The sequence below is a fragment of the Eulemur rufifrons genome, chromosome 18 (genome assembly GCF_041146395.1).
Source record: "Eulemur rufifrons isolate Redbay chromosome 18, OSU_ERuf_1, whole genome shotgun sequence".
NCBI lineage: Eukaryota > Metazoa > Chordata > Mammalia > Primates > Lemuridae > Eulemur > Eulemur rufifrons.
Genome location: NC_091000.1, coordinates 64,321,644 through 64,348,797, shown reverse-complemented (window position 1 = coordinate 64,348,797; position 27,154 = coordinate 64,321,644). Strand labels below are relative to the sequence as shown.

General features: G+C 38.0%; 1 protein-coding gene across 1 annotated transcript; it reads left to right on the top strand.

Annotated features, from left to right (window-relative positions):
* Window positions 1–211: 211 nt before the first annotated feature.
* On the top strand, window positions 212–26,687 carry RIOK1 (RIO kinase 1). The gene is made up of 17 exons (XM_069493775.1): window positions 212–474; window positions 3,320–3,524; window positions 5,631–5,721; window positions 6,684–6,753; window positions 8,652–8,694; window positions 11,443–11,535; window positions 12,608–12,720; window positions 12,831–12,911; window positions 14,009–14,095; window positions 14,509–14,646; window positions 15,354–15,457; window positions 15,679–15,785; window positions 19,022–19,087; window positions 20,018–20,137; window positions 21,046–21,099; window positions 22,316–22,474; window positions 24,897–26,687. The coding sequence occupies exons 1-17, from the start codon at window positions 404–406 to the stop codon at window positions 25,005–25,007; spliced, it is 1,713 nt and encodes a 570-aa protein (XP_069349876.1). The 5' UTR covers window positions 212–403; the 3' UTR covers window positions 25,008–26,687.
* Window positions 26,688–27,154: the final 467 nt, after the last annotated feature.

Here is a 27,154-nt window from a genome sequence, read left to right as displayed (position 1 = left end):
ACAACAAGAGCTGTGGGAGGAACGGCCGGCACAGGCCCAGACCAGGAAGCGACTCAACACACCGGCCAGACACTGCTGTCGATCTGCCCCTCCCCCGCACCGTCCGGTGCGAGCTCTCGAGGCGCCTCCCGGCGCGGGGGGCGGGACTTCCGGTCGGACCCGACTTCCGAATGGGGCGGGGCTTCCGGGCTGGGGAGTCCGGGCAGCGCTGGTGCTGGTGGTGTAGGTCCGGATCCCGGTAGCACGTGGCAGGCGTAGCTGGCGTGCTTCTGAGCTGTTTGCGAGGCTGGGATCCGCGCAGGAGCAGTTGGATAGACCGCGGGTAAAGCCTTGTCTGTGCCGTTCCTGTCCCGGCGCAGAAGGGCGGCTTCCGGTGGCGCCGAGAAGTTGGCGCGCGTCTGTCATGGACTACCGGCGGCTGCTGATGAGCCGGGTGGTCCCCGGGCAGTTCGACGATGCGGATTCCTCCGACAGGTAGACAGACGTAGAGCACACCAACTCTGTTCGGATTCTGCTCTCTCCCTCTCCGCCCTCTTCGGAGAGTTGACACTTATTTGTGGTTTACAGGGAGGCTGGTGGTTCATCACTCGGTCTCTTGATAGCCTTTTTCTTCTTTGTGCATTCCAGTCGGGTCTTTCGTCCCAAATCGCGGCAGAGTTGAAAGCCACTTGTCAAGGAAGTCAGGGGTTCCCAGGTCATTTAGCGTCACTCAGAGGCAGAGTTGGGGATAGTGATTGGAAACATAGGTTTTTGCAATTTAACTACATTCAACGTTCAACAGATGTTTATTGAGCACTTAGTATGTCTCTGGTTCTTTCCTTGGTGCCGGAGATAATGATGAACAAGATGAAGCAAATCTCTGCTGTCATGGAACTTTACCTTCTACTAGGGAGGGCATACCATTAAAAAAGTTAAATAATATGTACGATGCAGATAATTAAATAGGTTGGTATACTAAGTAATGACTGAATGGTCAGGGAAGGGTTAAGTCCAGATTTGAATGACAAGAAGGAGCTAATCTCGGGAAGAAGGGAGGGAACTGCATTTCAGGCAGAGTGGACAGCAAGTACAGATGTCTGACGGTGGGATCCTTCTTAGCTGTGTAAGGAAGACCAACCACCAAGAGGCCTAGAGCACAGTGGAGGTAGTCGAGAAGATTGGTAGATGATGATAGAGAAGTGACAGGGGTCCAGATTATGTAGAGCTTTACAAGTGATACTAAACAGTTGAAATTATTCTAGGTCTTATATTAATACAAAGCCATAAGAGAATTTAGTAGAGAAATGACATCATCTGATATATGATTTATGGGAATCATTCTGCTATGGGAAGGTGGTCATGGGGGCAAGCGTGGAACAGAGAGACCAGTTCAAAAGTAATAAAGTGATCAGATTCAAAGATGGTAGGAACTAGAGCTCAGGTCCTAGAGATATGTTTGGAGGTAGAAGTGGTAGGGTTTGGTGGTAGATTGGGTCCACACCCAATCTGAGGAAAGAGGAGTGAAGGATTACTCCTACCTGAAAGTAAAATGAAACAGAATTATTTTGAAATTCTGAAAGAATGGTTTGTACTTTCTGTTTATAGTAAGGATTCATTACATGCAGATTTTCTTAACCAATTGGGGATATTTTCAATAAATATTTGTTGACTGCTTTCTGTGTGTCAGATCTAATCTTAGGTGGTAAGTATACATTGGTAAACACCACCCTGATCAACACAGAGCTTCCACTCAACTGGGAAAACTGATAATAAATATTAATAATTAGACAAACTATTTGTATTAGAATTAAGTAGTACAAAGGAGAAATGGGTGAAGAATAGGGAAGACTTCCCTGAGCACTGACAGCAAGATGATATTGGAAGGATGAGTAGGGGTTAGCCAGAGAAATGTGAAGGACATTCCAATTTTGTGGTTGCAGATCAGTTTACAAAAGGCCTTAGGGAAGAAGTTAAGCAGGAAGAAGAAACAGCCGGTGTGGCTGGTAATAGTTAATGGTAGTGAGAGTGCACTAATTTACCATCCACTGCAAGATATTGTGAGCATAACTCAGTGGTTCTCCGCTGGGGGTGATTTTGCCATCCTCACCCCCACCCAGGAGACTTTTGGCAATTTCTGACATTTTTTTTTGGTCACAACTGGAGGTGGTGGTGCACTGCTGGTATCTGGTTCAGAGATGCTGCTAAACATCTTATGTCGTATGAGACAATCTCCCACAAGAAAGCATTATCTGGCTGAGGTTGAGAAGGCCCTGTGCCAATGCAGTTATAACTTTAACATGGTTATTGGCAATTAAAGGATCAATTTATGGATTATATTCATGAAGTCCCAGTAAATAGTAGGTATTTAGTGATAATTTTGTTTTCTTTCTACCCATGTCCGTGGGGATTTGGAGCCCTCCTAGCCGTGACTAATTAATAAATCTGAATTTACTTGAACTCATGTCTGACTGTTAAGCTGGTAGTGCACATTATCAGTTGTTTTATATAGTTTCTGTCTTTATTCTCTACATGAGAGGTCAGAACTGGCAAGGACCCCTTTTAAGTCTGGCCTGCAGATGTATTTTGTTTGATATGCACAGTGTTTTGTAAAAAGTAAATATGTCAATTAAGTAGAAGATTTTACACAAAAATCCAGATTTCTGGCTTCTCTTGAAAAACTAAGAAGATCTGGGTCTAATGCTCACATGGGGGAGAGGGGCAGGGAAAGACCTTACTAGTTGTGTTTCCTTTACCCTGGACCTCTTCTCCCAGTTGAACAGTCCCCACTTCTGCTGTCTTATAACCAGCCTACTGTACTCACTTGTAGTGCTCGGACCCTGTATTGACCATTCCTTCCCTTCATGAACAAGGGTGATTTGGAGTTTTGTGTAACACATATCTTAATCCAGACTCCTTTTGTTGCAAATGGTATTGAGTTCAAGGTAAGGCTGCCTTAAACTTATTCCCAAATTTTGTCAGAAAGCTTTTTTTTCCCATAAAGTAGCTCTGTGAATGATTTTCCTAGAGTCAAGTCTGGTGTACTGATCAAAGTTATTCAACAGAGAAGAGAACAATGTAAATTCTAACTTCACCAAAGCAAACATGGATTTAACTCTTGATGTACTTCTTCCCTAGTAGGCTTTGGGCATGCAGAATGAACAAACAACTGCAACAGAACTGAAAAACAGGAGAACTTGGTATTAAGAAGATTGAGCTTATTGTGAGATATATTGTAAAGGAACATTTTAGATTTACTGATATATGTTTAGTTTATATCTTAAATAAATATGTGAGCTCAGTTAGATTATGTCTAAATATGCCAAAACGTTGTTATTTCTAGTGAAAACACAGACTTGAAGCTAATCAAAGAGGAGGATGACATTCTGTTTAAAGACCTTCAAGATAATGTGAGTGAGAAGAAGGATGAAGGTGAAATAGAAGATGAGGAGGAAGAGGATTATGATGACGATGATGATTGGGACTGGGATGAAGGAGTTGGAAAACTCACCAAAGGTTATGCCTACAATGGAGGAAGTAACCCACAGGTATTTTATAAATGATTCTATACATCTTATATCTTTTTTTAACAAACATTTTGTGATTCTCGGGTTGAACAGCTGAAAGATTTTCTTCAGGTTATATTGTCCTATAGCCCAGCCTTTATTGATTTTCAGTCTTTATCCATTCTGTATTTCTGATAGCTTCCTAGGTGTGGATTCTTTCCAGAATCAGTAAATTAAAAAGAGTTATTTAAGGCATCATAAGATTATGAGCTTAAAAATCTGCATAGGAAAGGACATGAATAGGCAGTTTACTACAAATCATTAATCATTAGTGAAATGAAGAAGTTCAGCCTCAGTAATTAAGGAAATGCAGATTAATTATGTACACGTGCCATTTTTTCGTCTGTGAAACTGACAAAGACATAAAATATGTCATTGAGTGTCAAGTAAATAGGTGTCATTATTTGTAGGATAAATTGGTATGTGATAAAAACTTTAAAAGTTTACAAACGCTTTTTATTCAGCAATTCTAGGAGTGTACCAAGATTTAGCTACAAGAATGATCGTCTAGGATTGTTTATGGTAGAAGAACATTGGAAACAACCTTGAACCTTGATTAAATTTACTGTGGAACTAATCCACACAATGGGACATTATGCAGTCACCAAATGCATTGCAATGGAAGACCGTTTTAATGACATGAGAATGTGTTCACCATCTGCCATCATCTACCATATGCAATAAACAAGTGACCAAACCATGCCTGCTTCTTAAACTGGAAGTACCAACTATGTTAGGTGTTTGTAGGGCCATAGGATTAACATGGTGTATCTTCCTGGAGCATAAAGATTACTGAAAGAGGCCGGGTGCGGTGGCTCACGCCTGTAATCCTAGCACTCTGGGAGGCTGAGGCGGGAGAATCTCTTGAGGTCAGGAGTTCAAGACCAGCCTGAGCAAGAGCGAGACCCCGTCTCTACTAACAATAGAAAGAAATTAGCTGGACAACTAAAAATATATAGACAAAACTACCTGGGCACGGTGGTGCATGCATGTAGTCCCAGCTAACTCGGGAGGCTGAGGCAGAAGGATCCCTTGAGCCCAGGAGTTTGAGGTTGCTGTGAGCTAGGCTGACGCCAATGCACTCTAGCCCAGGCAACAGAGCAAGACTCTGTCTCAAAAAAGGTTACTGAAAGATATGGCTGGGGGAGAAAAACAGTGATATTCCTTTGACTATTAAAACAGCTAGATCATGGACCAGATGCATGTGTTTATTTTGTTTTGTTTTGTTTTGTTTTGTTTTTTTTAAAGAATTTCACAGTTACTTATTGTCTTGTTTTAGTAACTCCTCTGTTGATTCATGGTGAAGCTTTGAGCAATTTCAACATAGAGCATGATGCCTTTTAAGAAAGTTTGAGGAAAAAAAACTAGAAGTATATGTATTTAAATGTTATCATTCTACATTTTCTACTGTGAACATGTGTTATTTTAATTTAAAAATTATTTTAGAAGGTTAATAGAATTTTTTTAAGTTCTAGCAAATAAGAAACAACTCAACCTCAATGTTCCATGCTAAGATAAGAGGATTGATTCAGTAATTGTTATAAACTCTTTTTGATCTATTATTCTCTTACCTAAGTGTTTTGGATGTCATCTCTCCTTTTTTCTGTTTTTGCCACTATTTAAGTTTGTGCATAGCACCAGTCTAAGGGCAAAGCCTCATACTTAAATCTTTCTCTTTCTTGAGATATTGGGCCCAAAATTAACTTAGGAACCAGTTTAATGTTGATCTTAGCTCTTTATTATACCTGCTGGAGGTACATGAGCATTCTCAAATTTTAAATCTATAAACCAGTCAAATTACAAAAATGCATATAATTTTAATTTGGTATTTTTAGTAGGAATACGTCATAGAGAAGTAAAGAAAAAACAAACAACAGATTATGCAGACCCTTCTGGCCAGCATCTTTAACCTTCTATTTCAAATGCCTTTTAAAAAAATTTCATGACCAAATTGGGTTGATTTTTACCTTAGGATACTCCTCTATGAATGGTTTAATAGAACTGTGTACTAAAAAAAAATATGTGATCATGAACTTTAGGTTTATGTTTACAACTAGTGCCTTAGACTCTGGAACTCATTTCTTCTAGGCAAATCGACAGACTTCCAACTGCAGTTCAGCCAAGATGTCTACTCCGGCAGACAAGGTCTTACGGAAATTTGAGAATAAAATTAATCTAGGTGAGTTTACAAAATATATTACCTCACCAGGCTATGAGGAAATTTTTTGAAAACCACATAGTGTTACGCAATTTTATTAGATCAAGAAATTAATACATTCAAGTGTCACTGACTCAATAATGCTTAGAGAAAATAAAACTTATAGTGATTTAGAAACATGGCTTCAAGGAAAGACTTTAGCTTGTCCTTTTTTAGTTCTGTTTTCTCACCCTGTTGTAGGAATATGCAGTTAACAGATACCTATTCAAGTTATTGTCTGTTCTGTATTAGATTTTGTAGTAGTAGGGTCATCTTGTAGTGGGATGTTAAAAATGGTAGAGTTTTAAATATAGTTACATTTTGTTTTACTGGAGACTTTTAATGTAAGTGTCAATTGTTTAGTGAGATGTTTAATGCAGGGAATGAGAATGTTGATTTGAATCATCACCTCTTAAAAAGTACAAGGTCGTATTTCTATTGTTGCAGACCTCACTTGTTATTATCAACTTAGCACAGCGTCTATTGTATAAGCTGTCAGTGCATGCTGAATTAATGTATTTTAGGGTCTTCATTGTCTATCATGGACCTATAGCTTGAAATGAAACTAAAGTTTTTAGAATTAAACTTGGAATTCAGGCAGTTACATTTATCTCTGTTAGTCATACAGAATATTAACAAGTATCTGAAATTTAACATACAGATACAGTCTTTTTGAGGAATTTCTGCATCTGTAATTCTATGGGTCAAAAATTATAACTGTAGTAATGAAAGTAACACTTGTTATAAAGGAAACCACAACTTAGTTCTTGCCTTTAAAAACATTAAAAATTTTTTTCATTACTAAAATATATCTTGTCTATAATAAAACATTTAGAAAGTATAGAAGAGAAGGAAGAGGAGAGAAGTATCCTATTCAGCAAAACTGTTAATGATGTCTTTTTGTTTTACATATTATTTATATTGTGGGTTTCTTGTATTTTTAGATAAGCTAAATGTTACTGATTCTGTCATAAATAAAGTCGCCGAAAAGTCTAGACAAAAGGAAGCAGATATGTAAGTAATGTTTTAATGATAACACACGGATGATAGGGACTAAGTATCATCTTGGTCATAATTCTTTTACAAAGGATATTCATTTATATGCTTAAACCAATTTCTGTTTGTTTTAGCTTAAATCAGGGTAGCCAATGCCTTTGTAAATTGAAAATATTAAATGAATCTTCTTAAGAAATATATGATGGCTGGGTGCCATCCATGTGGCTCACGCCTATAATCCTAGCACTTTGGGAGGCTGAGGTGGAGGATTGCTTGAGGCCAGGAGTTCAAGGCCATCCTGGGCCACACAGCAAGACCCCATCTCTACAAAAAATTTAAAAATTCACTTAGCGTGGTGGTGTGCACCTGTAATCCCATCTACTCGGGTGGCTAAGGCAGAAGGATCACTTCAGCCCAGGAGTTTGAGGTTGCAGTGACCTCTGACTAACACCACTGCACTCTAGCCAGGGCAACAGAGCAAGACCCTGTGTCAAAAAAAGAAAAAGAAAAATATATAGTAAAACTGTAATCTTGTGAAATTCACAGATGTGCTCTCATTAGAATAATGATGTTTATAAATTTCAGTTTAAACTAAAATGTGTAAAAATGCTCCCTTTTTAAACTTTATTAAGAATTATTGGCCGGACATGGTGGCTCATGCCTGTAATCCTAGCACTCTGGGAGGCCAAGGCGGGTGGATGGCCGAGCAAGAGTGAGACCCTGTCTCTACTAAAAATAGAATAAAATTAGCTGGACAACTAAAAATATATATAGAAAAAATTAGCCGGGCATGGTGGCGCATGCCTGTAGTCCCAGCTACTTGGGAGGCTGAGGCAGAAGGATCGCTTGAGCCCAGGAGTTTGAGGTTGCTGTGAGCTAGGCTGACGCCATGGCACTCTAGCCCGGGCAACAGAGTGAGACTCTGCACCCCCCCCTCAAAAAAAAAGAATTATTCTTTTCCATGAAGCATTTTTTAAAATTCAAGGGAAGAAGGGAAGACTAAAAGCTAAAACTAAATAATGATATAACTGAGAACTGACTCTGTTTACAGTTCTGTTCTCAAGCCATTGTCTAAGATCTGACTAATTTCTCTTATATGCTAATAACTCTAAAGTATAATTACTATATTATAGAAGATGACACTAAGATCATACAACTAACATTGTCAGAATTAAATTTAAAAACCAAGTTTCTTCTGATTTACTGCTATGTCCAGGAGATACCAGCTTTTTGAGATACACTGTAGTCATTTGTTGTTTCACTGGTATCTGAGTCTTTGTCCATGTTTGACCCTGTATTAGTGACTAGACTGAGTCACTCTTTATGAGCTGAAGCAAATCAGAGTGTACGTTGAAGACTATCTTGAAATAATTAAAAAAAACAAAAACTTTGTATCTTTATACAAAATAATTCTAAAGAGAAAACCTTATAAATGACTTTAATTCCACTGGGAGGTTGAGGTGGAAGGATTGCTTAAGGCCAGGAGTTTAAGTCCAGCTTGGGCAACATAGCGAGACTCTGTCTCTTTAAAAGAAAAAAAAAAAAAGACTTGACTTCTGTACTACTAAAATCATTCAGTAATGTGAAGGACAATGCAGACATACTTGATGTTTTCTCTTTTTCAGAGTACTTCGCTTTACCCCAGCTGCTTTTTTATTTAACGCATCTGAAATATGGGTAGATTTTTTTCTTCTTACTACATACATACTCCTTTTGCCCTAGAGAATAGAATTGCATATTCAGGGGAAATGAAGGAAGTTTCACTGAATAGTGAAGAATCTACAATCAGATCATAGAATCTGTTATTAAAGAAACTACCTATTTAGGAATTTTCATGAAATAAAGTACATTTAGAAGTTTTTGACTTCGGCTTCTCACTGAATTTTGAATATGTCAACTACTTTGTTTTTGGTTAGGTATCGCATCAAAGATAAGGCAGACAGAGCAACGGTAGAACAGGTACAGTTTAAATGTATTGCAAGCTCTTATTTTAAATTAGCATTTCTTTTGTCTTTGTAGTTTGCTTTCATCTTTCTTGCTTAATGCTAATGTTACTTAAAATTACTTCTATATAAAATTACTCTTTTTTGTAGTTTTGAGTTTAGAGATCTACGTTTTGCTTTATAATGGGACTGTTGGTAGATTACCATGGCCATGCAAAACCACCTTTCTTAGGGGAAGCAGAGAGATTATTAGATAAGGAATCTTTCTTAAGCAAGGGCTGCAGGAATTTTATGAGCTTTCCCAGAAGATAGGTTGGGTTATCTGCCACAAAGCAGGGGGTGTAGGTATGAGAGAGAAAGAGAGGCAGGTGATGCTTTCAAATTTCTAATTAGAAGTTCTTTTTTTGTCGTTGTTTAGAAATAATGCTGATTTTATTTTTTCTATTCAAGAAGTGGAAAAATGTACCCCTCATTTTTGTTCTGATTGGAAGTTAGCATTGGCTCACATTTTTGATGTGAGGAAAGTAGTAAAAAGAGTCAGAACATAGCCATTGCCACCTACCACTTCTCTCCCCTTCCCTTACACACATACACAAAGACACGTTTTGAAATTGAGTAGCCTTTTCTACCTACAGATCCTTGATTTAAGACATAAGCACCCTTTCTGTTGTATGCCTAAGTCGTAGCACCTAAGCTGAGATCCAGAACCATCTGTGCAGTTGAAGAATTCCACAGTTGGGCAGAAGCAGGGGCTGGGGTCTAGGTCTTCATTGTCCAATTAATTTTATGTGATTTATTTCTGTGGTTGAAAATAAAATACAGTCCACCTCAGAGAGATGAGGCTGCTTTAAGTTTCAAAGACCATAAAATAACGTAGGCAGAAAATCCTTTTTCTCTTTCAAAATTAATTTTGAATGGTAGAGTATATGGCTTGAATCTTAAGCCATCTTTTAAAAATATATACTTGTCCATAAATTTATCATTTCTTTTTTCCTATTTTGTTCTTAAGCCGTTTGGTATGTTGTTCTTTCCTGTGCCCCTCACTTGTCTAACTACCAGTTTTGCAGAAAGGCAGGTGTCTATCTAGATTCCTGTACTCAACCAGCTGACTTCCCCTCTATACTTACCTTTGCAGTAGCAAGGAAATGGAAATCAGTGTCTGTTCGCTCACTTTCCCTTCTTTCTTCTCTAGTTGCAATGGCTGTGGTTTGGCTTTTAGTCCTGCGATCTTCCAAGGTGGTTTTGTTTATAGCCTTAGGTTTCTGGCATGACTGGAGCCACCTTGTTGAAGGATAGACCCTAAAGTATTAGTTGAGTTTGGCCAGTTTACACTGTCTCACCCCAGGAGCTGGAGGGGCCCCATGAGCCAGGAGGAGCTATTGGCAGGTGTCCCTTGAAATTGCATTGAAATATTTGGCTACTTAGTTTCAGAGATGGATAAGAACAGACCTTAAATTCATTGCCTTCTCTTTGTTAAAAAGAGCTTTGAAATCCTTTTTACTGAAAATCAACTACTCTGACTTGGAAGGAGACTTACCCTGATCTACTCATCTATAATCCCAGGAGTCTGCAGACTCCTGAAAGGGCCAACTGATAAATATTTTAGGCATTGTGGCTCACATATTCACATACAGTTCCTGTTGAATATTCTTTTTTTTTTTTTTTTTTTTTGCTAAGGAGCCCTTATAAAAACGTAAAACCAATTCTTAGATTGCAGGCTATAGAAAAATAAGTAGTAGGCCGGGCGCAGTAGCTCACACTTGTAATCCTAGCACTCTGGGAGGCCGAGGTGGGTGGATCGCTCGAGGTCAGGAGTTCGAGACCAGCCTGAGCAAGAGCAAGACCCCCGTCTCTACTAAAAATAGAAAGAAATTATATGGCCAACTAAAAATATATATAGAAAAAATTAGCTGGGCATGGTGGCGCATGCCTGTAGTCCCAGTTACTCAGGAGGCTGAGGCAGTAGGATCGCTTAAGCCCAGGAGTTTGAGGTTACTGTGGGCTAGGCTGACAGCACGGCACTCACTCTAGCCTGGGCAACAGAGTGAGACTCTGTCTCAAAAAAAAAAAAAAAGAAAAGAAAAGAAAAACAAGCAGTGGCCTGGACTTGGCCCATGGGCCGTAGGGTGCTGACTGCTGGTTTAAAGACAGACGAATTCTGCCACAATTCATTTTTATTTAGCAAAGCTAGATCTTTTGGAGAGCCTTGTCCAATGCAGTAACCACTGAGCATTTGAGATGTGGCCAGTCTGAACTGAGATGTGCAATAAATATGAAAGATATAATGGAGTTTGAAGACTTAGTGTAAAAAACAAGGTTTAATATCTCACTAATGACTTTTTATGTTGATAAAATGGTAGCACTGATATATTGGGTTAAATACTAAAATAGTTTCACTTGTTTCTTTTAATGTGGTGACTACAAAATGTACTATTACTTTAGTAATTTGCATTACATTTCTATTAGGTAACGTTGGCTAAGAGTCAATATCTGTTTCTTTTGGACTTGGTGGACTTTGAGTTCCATGACTGGATAAATCTGTTGGTTTGTTGTCTCTGATTCCTTTGACCTTTATCTCACATTTTATCTGTTAAAAATTAGAGTGAATAAAAGCACCATAATAGTGACTCTCACTACTCTCTCATAGTCAGCCAGGATAGTGTACTACAATTAAGCTCTTTAGCTTAATAATTATCACAGGATTTAATGGGAAAGTTTTGGTTACATCTTTCTAAATTTTTAATTTTTTTGCATTTCTTTTTAGGTGTTGGATCCCAGAACACGAATGATTTTGTTCAAGATGTTGACTAGAGGAATCATATCAGAGATAAATGGCTGCATTAGCACAGGGAAAGAAGTGAGCTTTTCTTTGGATGACTGAATGTTCTCATGTTAGTTTTTTTATTTCAGATACCAAGTGAAACTAAGGCACTTAGTAAATGCATTGTGCCTTTAAAAAGAAAAGCAAAACCAAACCATAACACAGGTCAAGAGAGTTTAATACAATGTTTCTGAAACTGGCTTTATTAATATTTATGGCTAGGTAGAAGGTCTTGCACATAAACATGCCTTATCACTACGATTAATGCATTGAGACTAACTAGTTGTGCCCCGCAGTAAGCTTAGGTGGTCAGCTTGTTACAGACCTGAGTCCTAATCAAAACATTACTGTGGTCTCATTTCTATGAGTCAGTGAGTCTTTCTCATTTTTTTCTTTATGTGTGGATATAGAGAAGGATAGACATTGTGTTTTTTAATTAGCTTATTCTGTGGGAAGCAGTTCTCAGTAAAATTCAGTTTATAAGTTACAAGATGTAAGAATGTATTTAAATATTTTCTATATACTTGAGATATTAAAAAGTTTGAAACCACTTCTCCCATATAGTTAAATTGTATTTTACCGACAGTCTTGCGTTGGTTAATGACAGGGACACTTTCTGAGACATGTATCACTGGGCAATTTTGTTGTGTAATTACACAAACGTAGGTGGCATAGCCTGCTACACCTAGGCTATATAGTATAGCCTACTGCTCTTAGGCTGCAAACCTATACAGCATGTTACTGTACTGAATACTGTAGGCAGTTGTAACATAATGATAAGTATTTGTGTATCTAAACATAGGAAAAGTACAATAAAAATACAGTATTATAATTTTATGGAACCACCATGATATATGCGGTCTGTGGTTGACTAAAGTGTCATCATGCAGCACGTGACTGTTTGTGTATTAAAGACATATTTACTGTTCCTTTTGATAAGATGCTTAATATTTTATGAACACTATCTTCAAAAGATAGTGTTGTTCTTTATGCATATTATTTCAGCTCACCTGACTTTTGAGGTTAGAATCAAATAGGTTGAAAAAGTAAAAGACTGTTTGTAGTTATTAACACAAACTTCATTTTTCCTGTTTTTGACTTAAAATAGGCTAATGTATACCACGCTAGCACAGCAAATGGAGAGAGCAGAGCAATCAAAATTTATAAAACTTCTATTTTGGTATTCAAAGACCGGGATAAGTATGTAAGTGGGGAATTCAGGTGAGCTCAGATTCTTCCCCCCGCCCTCAAGTGAGTTTAATTTCTGTTTCCTAAAACATTGAAGCGGAATAATGAAATGATTGAAGTAACAAATACTTTTCTTGTTCAAGGTTTCGTCATGGCTATTGTAAAGGAAACCCTAGAAAAATGGTGAAAACTTGGGCAGAAAAAGAAATGAGGAACTTAATCAGGTGACTGTCTGGAATGTATTTACGGCTGTGTTGTGCCCTGCATGTCACCTTGGGCCCTTCCTACCAGCAGATCCCACTGTGGGTCTGCCCAAATGTAGGGACTTCTTAGACTTCCTAGGGCCATTCAGTGCTACTAGATCTGCTGGGGTAAGCAGTAGAAGCAAATTTCTGGACAAATAAGAACTACCTGTTCTCTATTTTCTGTTGTAAGAATCCATTACAGAAAAATTCTGACACGATTTGTTTTTATTCAGCAAAGCTAGATCCCTTGGAGAGTCTTGTAAGCCATGTGAAAACATTTAGATTTGTCCTGAGGATAAGAAGGAACTGTTGGTTGCAGGATGTTAGGCAGGATAGTGACACAATCAGGTGGTAATAATGATGTGTCACTTTGCAATAGGTATTGGAGTCCTAAACAAAATCTTGTTAGGTCCTAAACTCTTTAACATAGTTTCCTATTTCTATTTCAGAATAGTTCTGGACACATTTTATATAGTCTTTGTTTGCACTAACACCTATTTATCACGTAAAGGCCTCTTATAGTTGAGATCAAATTTGTTTAAAATTTTGGAGGTTTTTTTTTTTTTCCTTTTTTCAGTGTCTTTTAACTTTTTATATGCTGTACACAGGTGATATACATTGGACAGTTTAATATTAATTAAGCAAGTACTACTTATTTTGAAAGTCCTAAAATCTTCTTGTGCTCGACTAGCTATTAGGTATGGGTCCAGCTATTTTTACAAAGCATGTTTTCCAGTCTGATCAACTCAAAGGCTAATTGTAGACATATCTGTTCTATTTCATCAATTCTAAGATGCACATTTTTTGCACAGTTTAACATTTCTAGAATTGGATTGGGTGTTACAAGGTATGGGATATAATAGTTTAATTACCAGTGTTTTATCAATTTACATGGTACATAATGATACCACTTAAAATCATTGGTGTCTTAGAGTTTATGAAATACAATAATAAAATTGAGAGGTCTTGGTGATATCTCCTAACAGTAATATTAATCATGTGGTCAGTAGCTGTTGAATTTATTTAGATGCCTTTTCAAGTTTTTAATTGTCCTTTTATCTGTTATAATGTCACAGGCTAAACACAGCAGAGATACCATGTCCAGAACCAATAATGCTAAGAAGTCATGTTCTTGTTATGGGTTTCATTGGTAAGGATGACATGTAAGTATTTGGAAGGCCTAATAATTACGTTCTTAAAACTGTATTTTTTTTTAAGTACTTTGAATTATCTAATATATAATATGAATATTTCCCATTTGAATAGCTTTTTCATGAATCTTTCCTACTGTATTAGTGTATAAGTGTTTTCAGTTTTCTACCTTTTAAAGTCCTAAAATGCTTCAGAATAACAGAAAGGTAACCCTGTGTTTGAGGGATGTTTTATACAGTGTGTTGGGAAAGCACCTGTTTGTTGGCAACTTCGTGGAATGGTTTATCTGTCGTGAGGCCAATTGTCCCACACACGGTTCACATCATGAGTCACAGGAGAAAAACACATGTAGCGATGTAGTATAAAGTAAGAAAACTTGTTCTTGATCATTTTATCTTAGTTGTTTATTTTATTTTTATTCAAGGCCTGCACCACTCTTGAAAAACATCCAGTTGTCAGAATCCAAGGCTCGGGAGTTGTATCTGCAGGTCATCCAGTACATGAGAAGAATGTATCAGGATGCCAGACTTGTCCATGCGGATCTCAGTGAATTTAACATGTTGTGAGTGTGTTTTGTCTCTTAGAAACCACCCGTAAGTCATTTCATGTCCATTAAAACAACAAAAGCCCAATCCAGGAAGTCATACTATAATCTAAAGTTTTAAAGTTGGCTTCCACACGGTAACCTTGTAAGATATGGTCCCTGCCTTCAGTGACGTCACCTTCACTACGGAATTGACCATTTTGATTAACAGAGCTAATGGACTTTGGAAATTTTATTAGTTTTCATCTCTTGATAGTCAAAGTAGCCTCTTATCTACCTTGGTCATTTTATGAATTACTTCTCTTGCTCTTTTTTTTTTTTTTTTTCTATTTTTGAGACAGAGTCTCACTCTGTTGCTTGGGCTAGAGTGCCATGGCGTCAGCCTAGCTCACAGCAATCTCAAACTCCTGGGCTCAAGCAATCCTTCTGCCTCAGCCTCCTGAGTAGCTGGGACTACAGGCAGGCACCACTATGCCCGGCTAATTTTTTCTACATATATTTTTAGTTGTCCAGCTAATTTCTTTCTATTTTTAGTAGAGATGGGGTCTCACTCTTGCTCAGGCTGGTCTCAAACTCCTGACCTCGAGCGATCCTCCTGCCTCATCCTCCCAGAGTGCTAGGATTACAGGCGTGAGCCCCCGTGACCGGCCTTCTCTTGCTCTTAAAAATTAAAAAATGTAGTAAAGTCATAGTATCCCAAAGCCTCTGTATCTGTGTCCCAAAAGGTACCATGGTGGAGATGTGTACATCATTGACGTCTCTCAGTCCGTGGAGCATGACCACCCACATGCCTTGGAGTTCTTGAGAAAAGACTGTGCCAATGTCAACGGTGAGTGGAAAGATGGCATTTTTTAACAGCTTGTTCATGTATATTAGTTCTGTACTCAGTTAAGCTGTTGGTGTAAGATCTTGTCACTAAATTGTTTGGTGCAGTGACACTTAAACCATTTGCTGGGAGGTGGTATATATTTTTATCTCTTTGTTTCTCTGTAAAGCTGTTGGAATGATAATCCTTGTAAAAGCTGTCATTAACGTTTTTCCTTCTGACAGATTTCTTTTTGAAGCACAGCGTTGCTGTCATGACTGTGCGGGAGCTCTTTGAATTTGTCACAGATCCGTCCATCACACATGAGAACATGGATGCTTATCTCTCAAAGGTAATAAGGGACAAGAAGGAAAGCACAGAAAATAGCAGTACAGGGTCAGCATCCCTTATCCAACATGCTTGGGACCAGAAGTGTTTCAGATTGTGGATTTTCCCCAATTTTGGAATATTTGTTTATTCTTACCCGAGTTGAGCATCCCAAATCTGAAAATCTAAAATGCAAAATACTCCAGTGATCATTTCCTTTGAGCATCATGTTGGTGCTCAAAAAGTTTCAGATTTTGGAGCATTTCAAATTGTAGATTTTCAGATTTGGGATACTCAACCCAAATCCGAATTTGTGTTTGTGTGACACGTCTGAGGAACTGAGCTTGTATAGTGTAATTTATTCATTTTGACAGCTTCCTGAGAGCTTTTCCTTCTAATTTCACAGATGAGGAATCAAAAATACAGCAAAACATCCAATAGTAGAGCCAGGTTTCTTTCCTTTTTTCCCCCCTCATGAGTTATCTTGGCAGCCAGGTTCCTTGACTTCAATCACCTGGCAGATCACATAGACTATCAAAGTTCATGAATATTTAGTAAGAAACTTATTAGTTTTTTTGGTCATTAATCCTTTCCCCTTGTTCCTCAGGGGATTTCTGATATAGAATTTTTTAAAATTATAAAGTACACATAACAAAATTTACTATTGTAACCATTTTTACTGTGCAGTTCAGTGGTACTAAGTACATTCATATTGTGCAACCATCACCATTGTCCATCTCCAGAACTTTCTCATCATCCCAAACAAAAACTGTGTACCCTTTAAACAGCAATTCCCCAGCCCTTGGCAACCACCATTCTACTTTCTGTCTTTATGAATTCGACTACTCTAGGTACCTTTTGTAAGTGGAATCATACAATGTTTGTCTTTTTGTGACTGGCTTATTTCACTTAACGTAATGTCCTCAAGGTTCATCCATGTTGCAGCATATGACAGGATCTCTTTTCTTTTTAAGGCTGAATAATAGTCCAATGTACGTATATACCACATTTCGTTTGTCCATTCGTCTGTCAGTGGACACTTGTGTTGCGAAAATCTTTTGGCTATTGGGAATAAGCTGCTGTGAACATGGGCATATAAATATCTCTCCGAGTCCCTGCTTTCAGTTCTTTTAAATATATACCCAGAAGTGGAATTGCTGGATGAAATGATATTTCTGTTTTTAAGTTTTCGTAGAACCACCATACTGTTTTCTGTACCACCATTTTACATTCCCATCAATAATGCACAAGGGTTCTAATTTCTCCATATCCTCACCAGCACTTCTTATGTTCTGTTTTTTCTGTCTCTATACCCTCACTAACACCTGTTATTTTCTGGGTTTTATTTTGTTTGTAAGAGACGGGGTCTTGCTGTGTTGTCCAGGCTGTAGTGCAGTGGCTATTCACAGCTGCCATCATAGCTCACTACAGCCTCAAACTCCTGGCCCCAAGTGATTCTTCTGCTTCAGATTCCCAAGTAGCTGGGACTACAAGTGCACACTATTGTGCCCAGCTTATTTTTTTTTTTTGACAGTGAGATACCATCTGATACTTGTTAGGGTTTCATTGTGGTTTTGGTTTGTATTTCCTTGATGATTAACGATGTTGAGCATTTTTTCCTGTGCTTCTTGGCCAGTTGTATATCTTTTTTGGAGAAATGTCTATTCAAGTCCTTTTTTTAATCAGGTGGTTTGAGTTTTTTGCTGTTGAGTTGTAGGAGTGCTTTATATTTTCTGGATATTAACCCTTTATCAGATATGTGATGTGCAGATATTTCTTCCCATTCCATGGGTTGCTTTTTCATTCACTTGATTGCATCCTTTGCACAGAAGTTTTTAATTTTGCTATAGTCCAGCCTATCTATTTTTACTTTTGTTGCTGAATCATAGAATTTTGAACATTTGGCACACATATTCCTACACAGGTTTTTCAGGTTTTATCCTGCTTTTTCTTATTCAACCCTTTCCCCTAGAATGCCTTCACATTTCTGCCTTTGCTCGCCTTGCTCTGCCTGGTGACCTTTATTTAGTTAGTTAGTTAGTTAAGACAGAGTCTTGCTGTGTTGCCCAGGCTAGAGTGCCGTGGCATCAGCCTAGCTCACAGCAACCTCAAATTCCTGAGCTCAAGGGATCCTGCTGCCTCAGCCTCCTGAGTAGCTGGGATTACAGGTGCAAGCCACCATGCCCGGCTAATTTTTTCTATTTTTTTTTTAGTTGCCCAGTTAATTTCTTTCTATTTTTAGTAGAGACGGGGGTCTCACTCTTGCTGAGGCTGGTCTCGAACTCCTGGCCTCAAGTGATCCTCCCGCCTCGGCCTCCCTGAGTGCAAGGATTACAGGCGTGAGCCACCATGCCTGGCCTGCGTGGTGAACTTTAAATCTCAGTTCAGAAAGCTTTCTTGTTTTCATAGGTATATTTTCATATTACGTAAGTACAAGAGAAGTAGCCATACTGTGTCACTTCTTACTATACTAAGTTCTTTTTAATTCTGTCACCCTCTACTACATTATGAACTTTTTTGGGACAGGGGTTTTATTGTATATTGTGTATACCTGTACCCATTCAATACAGGGCACATAATAGGTAATTGCATATGTCAATTGAATCAATAAATATCACATCATTTTTATAATTAAACTCTTTAATTTGACACTGATTTTAGTGTCTAGACTTAAAAAAAAAAAACCTACTCGTATTATTCTTTCCTTTCTTCTATATGAAGTAAAGAACAGATACCTATTTTTACAAGCCAAAAGAGCCCTTTAGAATCTTCCTCACCTTCTTAATTTCAGTCAGTTTGCTCAAAGAGCTTCCTTTGGTGACTTTTACTGCAGGAGCCGTAGAGCCACATACTCAAGATTTACAGGTAGTCGGCCTTCTTTGTGATTCCCTTCACTGACTGCTCAGGAATTAAGAATGGTTCTTTCAATCTTTGGGTCTCAATTTTCCTTTAGTAAATACTTTTGCTAATCATTTAAAAATTAGGAAAAGTAGTATGACTTTTGGAGAAGGGGAGCTAGGGATCCCCCTAGTCTAGAAAAGAAGAGTTTGATTTATTCTGTTCCTTTTGGGTTGACAGCAGCCTTTGTGGGGAGGTCTGGCTGGAGAACTCACCTGCACATTAGAGCTCACTAAGTGCTTTCAGAAGTGGTGAAGATGTGATACTTGTAAAGGTTAGAACAAGTTTGTACTTAAACTGGGAAATGCATGTGTCTTCTGTAGGTTGAATGTAAAGGAAAGTGATTTTTGTTTTCTTTCCAAGGCCATGGAAATAGCATCTCAAAGGACCAAGGAAGAAAGGTCTAACCAAGATCATGTGGATGAAGAGGTAGGATTTATTATCCATTCACAGCCTTAGAAAACACTTGCGTTTTGAGATCTTTTTTATATGTTGCTAGAGCATGAACTTGATTTTAATAGTTAAGCAGTTTTTTAAATAGTAGTATTTCCTTGAGATGTATTATAGTACATAATTTAACTGAGCCAAGTTGCATAATTTATATTCCATTATATGGGTCCACTCAGCAACCTATTATATTAACTCATTGTCCTAGATGGAGAAAATTTTTTAAAGCTCCTATTAGGGTGTATGAGTGAAGAAGGAAAAGCCTGTTTTTAGTTTGCAAATGTGAATTTTTAAATGACTTAAGTGTTAATTCTAGAAGTATTACAGATTTTAAATATTTATGCTGTGGTAAAAATAACATTAGTCTAGGCAGGGAGTCAGGGTATGTTTTTGTGAAGGATCCATAGTAGGCTTTTTTTTTAATTCTCACAGCTCTTAGTGTGATGGATGAATATGAGGATACCCTGTGTTTACCAGCAGCTCTCGACCTGTGTTCAGTTAGCAGCTGGGTAGGTGATTTCCCACGTAAGAACACGTTTCTGTGTAAACAGAGCCAGGCAGTGCTTTCCAACTGTAACTTCATCCCTTTCCCTCCTACTCAGAAAAGCTTCTAGGAATATAAATGAAAGGGAAGAAGTGTTATTCTAAGGATAACTTTGAATCTGCTATAATGGTTCTTTTTCTTCCTTAAAATAAGTTATGTGCAAAACTTAGTGTTTTATCATTAGTAACATAACTTTTGACACACCACACAGCAGGTGGAACACCAGTGCGTGCAGACAGCGTGGCTGAGAATCATGTTGGAGATGATGAGGACTGTGGATTCCTCTGTGACTCGATGGGGCGAGGACGCTGCATGAACGTGAAAAGTCTGTGAATAACAGTCTCGATTTTGCTTTTCCTCTCTGCTAGGTGTTTAAGCGAGCATATATTCCTAGAACTTTGAATGAAGTGAAAAATTATGAGAGGGATATGGATATAATGATGAAATTGAAGGAAGAGGACATGGCCATGAATGCCCAACAAGACAACGTAAGTAGCTTGGTTTGTACGTAGCAAGCAGATTGACAAAAGAAAGGGACTGTCCCAAACCTTTCTGGGCTGTTGAAGTTCCTCTGATCTTGCGTGCTGGCTTCTGAGCTAGTGAGATAACTGGTTCCCTGTGCATTAACATGTCCTCCGTACACATTGGGTGTAAAGGGAATTCATTGGTATTTATAAGAGGGGGTGACACAATTAGATGAGTCCAACAGACTATAATTACAGAAAAAGGAAGATTTATATAGAAGTCTAGGTTAATGGTATAAATGGTTATTATACTAAATCCATTAACATATGTTTTTCTTAAATTAACATATTTCAGGAAAAATTTATTTCTGTTAAAAGTGCCAGATAGTAAATATTTTAGGCTTTGCAAGCTAAGAAACAAAATTGAGGCAATTGTGTGGGGGGTTTTTGTTTTTTGTTTTTTGTTTTTTTTTTCCAGCTCATTATGGGGGTACAAAAGGTTCTTATGTAACAAGAGAGAAAATTTTTTCCCCCAGCTTTTACTCATGAAACTAGAAGTACTTCAATAATAATTGAATACAACTTTTTATAATATAGGTTTACTAAAGAGAGAAGAATGGAATTATTGAGGGGGCAGATAACATTTCACTCAATTGGGAGTCAGTTAGTGTTTGCCATCATCAAATTGATTGCAAATATTTATCTGTAAAAACTACCAGGGGACTGGCTGGATTTGGCTTGTGGGCCTGGTATACCTGGTGGGCATGAGTAACACCCATATTATTAACTCTGTGTTACTATGAGATAAATTGTTGATACCTTTTTATAATCACAGAAGATACAAGTTAGCCCACAGTGTTCTTAATAGGTGCAATGTGTGTATTCACTGTGTAGCTTTATATTGATTCTTGTCTTTTTCTTTTTGGTACAAGATTCTATATCAAACTGTCACAGGATTGAAGAAAGATTTATCAGGAGTTCAAAAGGTATGAAGAACATGTGTTTCTGTTTATGTGAAAACTCTTTTAAAGGATATAAAACATAAAGTATTAGAATTAAATTACTTTCAAAGTCTGTGGGCATTTTTAGAAATGTCCTTTTGTGTTCTTTCTAACCGTGATAGTGAAATTTGGAGATTGATTTATTTCTCATTCTGTCTCTGAAGTGTTCTGTTATTGTAGGTGAGGCATTTTATATCCTAGTCGTCATTTGTGAAGTTATTAAGGATGGCCGTGTGTTTCTTGATAGTTTTTACAACCAGCTTAGAGAAAGAGTATGGAATGTGTGTCATACCAGTGTGTAGCTTGTGGAAGACCAATGTCATGAGTTCAGCAGTCTTACCATGCTGGATTCCTGTAGTGTTCTTTTTTCTTAAAAGCAATCCTGTTTTGTTTTACATTTTAGAAGGGCAGGAATTAAGTAATTCTAACTTAGGCAGCAATAAAGGCAGGCCTTATTTTTTTTTTTAATCTTCTAATTAAAGCCTTCAGTGAAGGATCACAGTTTGCTTTTTGAGGATTGTATCTTTTCTGTGTGAAGAATTGATTTAAGGGAATCCTAGCATTTTGCATTTCTGGGTTTTATGGAATAGGTATTATAGGGAAGTTGTGCTTTGAATTCCAGAGCAAGAAGATTTTGTAGCCACTAGCTAAAAAATCTTTTTGTACAGTTGCCTTTTAAAGATTTGGTTTTGTCTTATAAGAAGGAAACCTCACTCTTTTAAAAACTTCCTGCTGCTTTAAAAAAACTTCAAATTTCAGGAAAAAAATCAAAATTTCTCACTCAGATATTGTTTTCTCTCTCAGTTGGATTAGCTTATTGCTAGAAATGTGGTTTATAGGAAAATAGCTGTGAAGTTATCCAAATAAATATTTATTTTTGACTCTATGCATATTCCATATCCTTCCAAATCCCAACTCAATCCTCCTGATTGGCTGGAAGAAGCAGAGCAGTTCTGTTGCTGATCTGAATCACCCAGTGAAGCCCTGGCTCCTTCATTTGGCTGTGTTCGTGAGCCTGACTGTCCGGGCTGCTTTCAAGCTGCTCCCCCAGTGTTGATTCTGTTGTTCTGATGTTTCAGTACAGGACGTTATTTTTCAAAGTATACCTGCGATGCTAAAACCTGAATTCTGGCATTAACACATTTAATAACTACAAATAACTAATTAGTTTCGAATAACATGGTTCTGTAATAATTTCAAGGTCCCTGCACTCCTAGAAAATCAAGTTAAGGAAAAGACTTGTTCTGATTCAGAAGATGCTAGAAGCTCTGAGTGCTCTGACACAGACTCTGAAGAACAAGGAGACCATGCCCATCGCAGGACATTTATCAATGTCACTGACCCTGACATTGATAAAAAGGTTAGCCAAGAACTTAAATTTCTTTTTCTTCGATGTGATAGCGTGGCCACTCTCATTTTTCTTTGTTTAAGGATCTAGCTAAATTATGATGGCTGAAAACATTATTAATAAGTACTCTAATTATAATTTTAATACCTACATATGAACTTTGCTTTTGGTGGTAACATCATCTAGAGATCAGGCTGCTATTAAAAGCTTTGTAGCCACTGCATAAAAAGACGATGCACTAAATTCAGTACGTTGATTAAAAATGATTATCACTCAACGTGAAGTACAGATGATGTTGGAGTTCACTCATGGTAAAATACTACAGGGAGGATTTACAGCCCAGCCTGATGTTTGCAGACATCTAGGACTGTATAGTAGTCCCTCCTTATCCATGGTTTTACTTTCTAGCATTTTGGTTATGGTCAACCACAGTCTGAAAATATTAAATAGAAAATTCCAGAAGTAATTTGTAAGTTTTAAATTGCTTGCCATTCTGAATGGTGGGACGAAGTCTCTCACTGTCTTGCTCCCTCCTGTCTGGGACGTCAGTCGTCCCTGTGTCCAGCGTCTCCACGCTGTCTGTGCTCCCCACCTGCCCGTCCCTCAGGAGCCATCTTGGTTATCAGATCAGCTGTTGGGTGGTGTTGCAGTGTTTGTGTTTCCGTAACCCTTATGTTACTTACCAGTGGCCCTACAGCACGAGTAGTGATGCTGGCAATTTGGAGAAACCTTAAAGTGTTTCCTTCAAGGGAAAAGGTGAAAGTTTTCAACTTAAAGTAAGAAAAATAATCTTATGCTGAGTTTACTAAGAGATTCAGTAAGAATGAATCGTCTATCTGTGAAATTGTGAAGAAGAAAAAAGAAATTCATGCTAGTTTTACTGTCACACTTCAAACTGCAAAAATTATGGCCATAGTGTGTGGTAAGTGCTTAGTTAAGATGGAAAAAGCAGGTCAGGCGCGGTAGCTCATGCCTGTAATCCTAGCACTCTGGGAGGCTGAGGCAGGAGGATCGCTTGAGCTGAGGAGTTCGAGACCAGCCCAAGCAAGAGTAAGACCCTGTCTCTACTGCAAACAGAAAAATTAGCCGGGCGTGATGGCGCATGCCTGTAGTCCCAGCTACTCAGGAGGCTGAAGCAAGAAGATCACTTGAGCCCAGGAGTTGGAGGTTGCTGTGAGCCAGGCTGATGCCACAGCACTCGAGCCTGGACAATAGAGTAGAACTCTGTCTAAAAAAAAAAAAAGATGGAAAAAGCATTAAATTTATGGGTGGAAAACATGAACAGAAAATGTGTTCCAATTGACAGCATCATGTTGCGCCAGGATGCACTGAGCCCCATACGAAGACTTCAGCAAGGGATCCCCTAAAATCAGTGACACCAAGCTATTTGCTGCAAGCAAGGGATGGTTACACAGGTTTAGGAGTAGGTTTGGACTGAAAAATATGAAAATTACTGGAGAGGCTGCATCTGCTGATGAAGAAGTGGCTGCCACCTGAGTACAGTACAATAAGATTTTGAGAGAGACCACACGCATTCACATAACTTTTATTACTATATATTGTTACAATTGTCCTATTTTATTATTAGTTACTAATCCATTACTATGCTTAATTTATAAATTAAACTTTATCAGAGGTATACATGTACATGAAAAAACATAGCATATATAGTGTTCAATACTATTTGTATTTTCTGGCATTGACTAGGGGTCTTGGAACATAATCCCCACAGATAAGGGGGACTACTGTATCTCTTTAACCCCTAACCCTAGACATAAGAGACACTGCTGATTGAATGGTATGTGCTGGCTGTGTAACTATTATTTTCTGTCTTAGCTTAATCCTTTAAAACTTAGAAAATTTGGATCCTGAGACTTTTTTTTAATCTGTTTTTAAATTTTATTTATTTATTTCGTGTGCAAGTGCACACACACATGTGTGTTAAGAGACAGGGTCTCGCTATGTTGGCCAGGCTGATCTCAAACTCCTGGCCTCAAGCAGTCCTCCCATTCCAGCCTCCCAATGTGCGAGGATTACAGGCGTGAGCCACCATGCCCAGCCTGGATCCTAAGACTTTTGAGAGACATACTCAATTACTAGTACAATTTCTCTTTATATCTGCTAGAAACAAATATTTTGCTTCTTTCCTACCTTTATTTCTGTTAGAATATGGAATTTGTTAAAAAAAAAAAGAGTAGTTGCAAACATTTAATAACAACCTTGGGGATATTTCTGTTTGATTGTTTTCAAATTTCCATTAAGAAAGCTCAAAGACAATTTTCATCCTAAGTTCTACCAACAACCCATAATCATTTTCATTTTTAATGTTATACTCATTTTTATCCTTCTATATGTATCTTTTTATTTAGCTGTAATACTAAGATTACTCTGAATTAAATTTGTGGTTTTTTTACATGTTGTTTGTTTTTTACAGGAAAGAAAAAAGATGGTCAAGGAAGCCCAGAGAGAGAAAAGAAGAAACAAAATTCCTAAACATGTAAAAAAAAGAAAGGAAAAGACAGCCAAGACCAAAAAAGGCAAATAGAATGAGAACTATACTGTGTACAATCATTTTCCATCAGTTATTTTTCTTACTTGAACTCTAAGCTACATCTGGAAGATGGCTTATTGATTTTAACCAAATTGTTGTGATGGTACTATGAAGATCGATTCAAGTGCTTTCATGTAATTATGTAAAAAACTCTGAAGCTGTAGAGTCTAGATCCAGTCACTGACTCTGTCTAGTGTTGATAGGATTTATTTAAGCTACTATTTAAGGAAGAACTTTGTACATTTTTATTTTTGTATTTTTTCTCCTGCAAATATGTTTTTAGAAGCATCGTAAGTATTTAAATGTACTGAACATCCATAACATTTATGTGAGTATAAAGGCACTTTGGACGAACTTGGGAAAATTGATTTTGCTTTCTTTGTACGTGGCAAAGACTCATCTGAAATCGTTTGGTTATAAGGCCATGTTGTATAAAAGGGAGTTTTACTTACAAAAGAATTTACGTGGCTATTGCTGTAATCCTTCACTGCAGCTCTGCTCTTGGGTGCAGCAGTGATCACTTGCAACGTGCTTACAGTTCATCTTTTCAGATATTCTTTTTGGAGCAAGGGCCTCTTAGTTCATAATATATTTTAAATTCAACCATTTGGCATGTTCATTTATTTGTCAAATATTTGAGTATTTTAGGTGCTGGGGATACAGCAGGAAACAAAACAGACAAAAGTGACTACCTTTGGGTAGTTTGCGTTTTAATAGGAAGATAAGACATTAAGCAAAATAAGTAAAAAACACTGTATCATCAGGTGACAAATTCTAGGAAGAGAAATGATGCAGAGAGTGGCTGGGGAGGGTGGGGGGATGTTAGAATGCTAAGCTGGCGAGGTAGGAGTCAGAGAATGGGATGTTCTTAAACGTCAGTTGCAGTATGGAGGGCTGCCCTTGCCGGGGTGTCTCGGGTGCCGCCGTGGGTGTGAGGCTGCAGCAGGGCAGCAGATGAAGGCATGAGCTGGAGGGCAAGGCTGAGCCTGGGGTGAGGAAGGGTCATCTGGGTTCTGACAGGCATGGTGTGAATTCAGTGAGCGAGAAGCTTAAGGTCGTCAGGGAGTGGGAAGAAGTGGGCCGGGGACAGGGTGGCATCAATGCCTGCTATGGAGGGGAAGTGAGTGGCCTCTGATGACATAAGGTGGAAGAGGGTGGCAGGGGACAGAGTTACCCTCAGAGGAGAGCCAGAGTTTAGGTTGAGTAAGGAAAGGGAACCCTCAGAAGAGAAGTTGAGGATAAAGGGGTTTTTGCCGGTGTCTGACCATGAGTGTCAGAGGGCACCAGCGAGTGTTTCAGGAGTTAGAAAGTAGGAAGTTTTTATTTGACCTTAGGTATAAGCCCCATTGTGGGGTTGGATGCATGAGGTTCCCAGATCCGGATGCCATTAAATAAGCAAAAATATCTATCTCACCTACCCTGAAAAACGTTGAGCCTGAATCTATTATGTACGGCCTCTAGATGAAACCAGCAGCTTACAGGAAATAGGGACACAGGATCAGGAAAAATGATAGTAAAAGGATATAATCAACCAAATCCGGAATAAGGCAGAGTCCATACGAAAAAAAAGGCGGGAGAACTATTATAAAAAGCACAAGAGGTCTAAGGCACACATTTCCACACTGTGGACTTCATGTGCATCCTGATTAGATCAGACCAATTGTAAAAAATTACGGGTTTTTTTTTTTTTTTGCGCAAATAAGAAAAATTGAAAGTGGTATAGGTATTAGATGATGGTAAGGAATTGTTCATTTTATTGGATCTGATAATGATATTGTGTGGTTACATGTTTAAAAATTATGTCCCCTCAAAGTATCTACTGAGATCTTTGTGAACAGTATGTCTGAGGTTGCTTTAAAACTCTCCATCACTGTCCCTAAAGAAAAGTGTTGGTGGATGAAATAATATCAACCAAGATTAGCAGAATGTTACTAATTGCTAAAGCTGAGTATTGGGTATGTGGAGATTTATTGTACTATTCTATTTTTGTATATGAAAATTTCTATAAGAAAACGTTTTTTAAAAATGAGTTAAAGTATATCGAGCACTTAAAATGTCCTGTCACATAGTAGGTATTGTATTTTACAAGAATCTGTATATTTATCATTTTACTTACTACTTTTAAGTAACTTCCTTTGCTA

Excerpts from the sequence above, each read along its gene's own strand:
- RIOK1 (XM_069493775.1), top strand. The coding sequence starts at position 404 with ATGGACTACCGGCGGCTGCTGATGAGCCGGGTGGTCCCCGGGCAGTTC. Across the intron at positions 6,754-8,651 it reads AGACAAAAGGAAGCAGATAT|GTATCGCATCAAAGATAAGG; the intron begins GTAAGTAATGTT and ends GTTTTTGGTTAG. Across the intron at positions 15,786-19,021 it reads TGGATGCTTATCTCTCAAAG|GCCATGGAAATAGCATCTCA; the intron begins GTAATAAGGGAC and ends TTTCTTTCCAAG.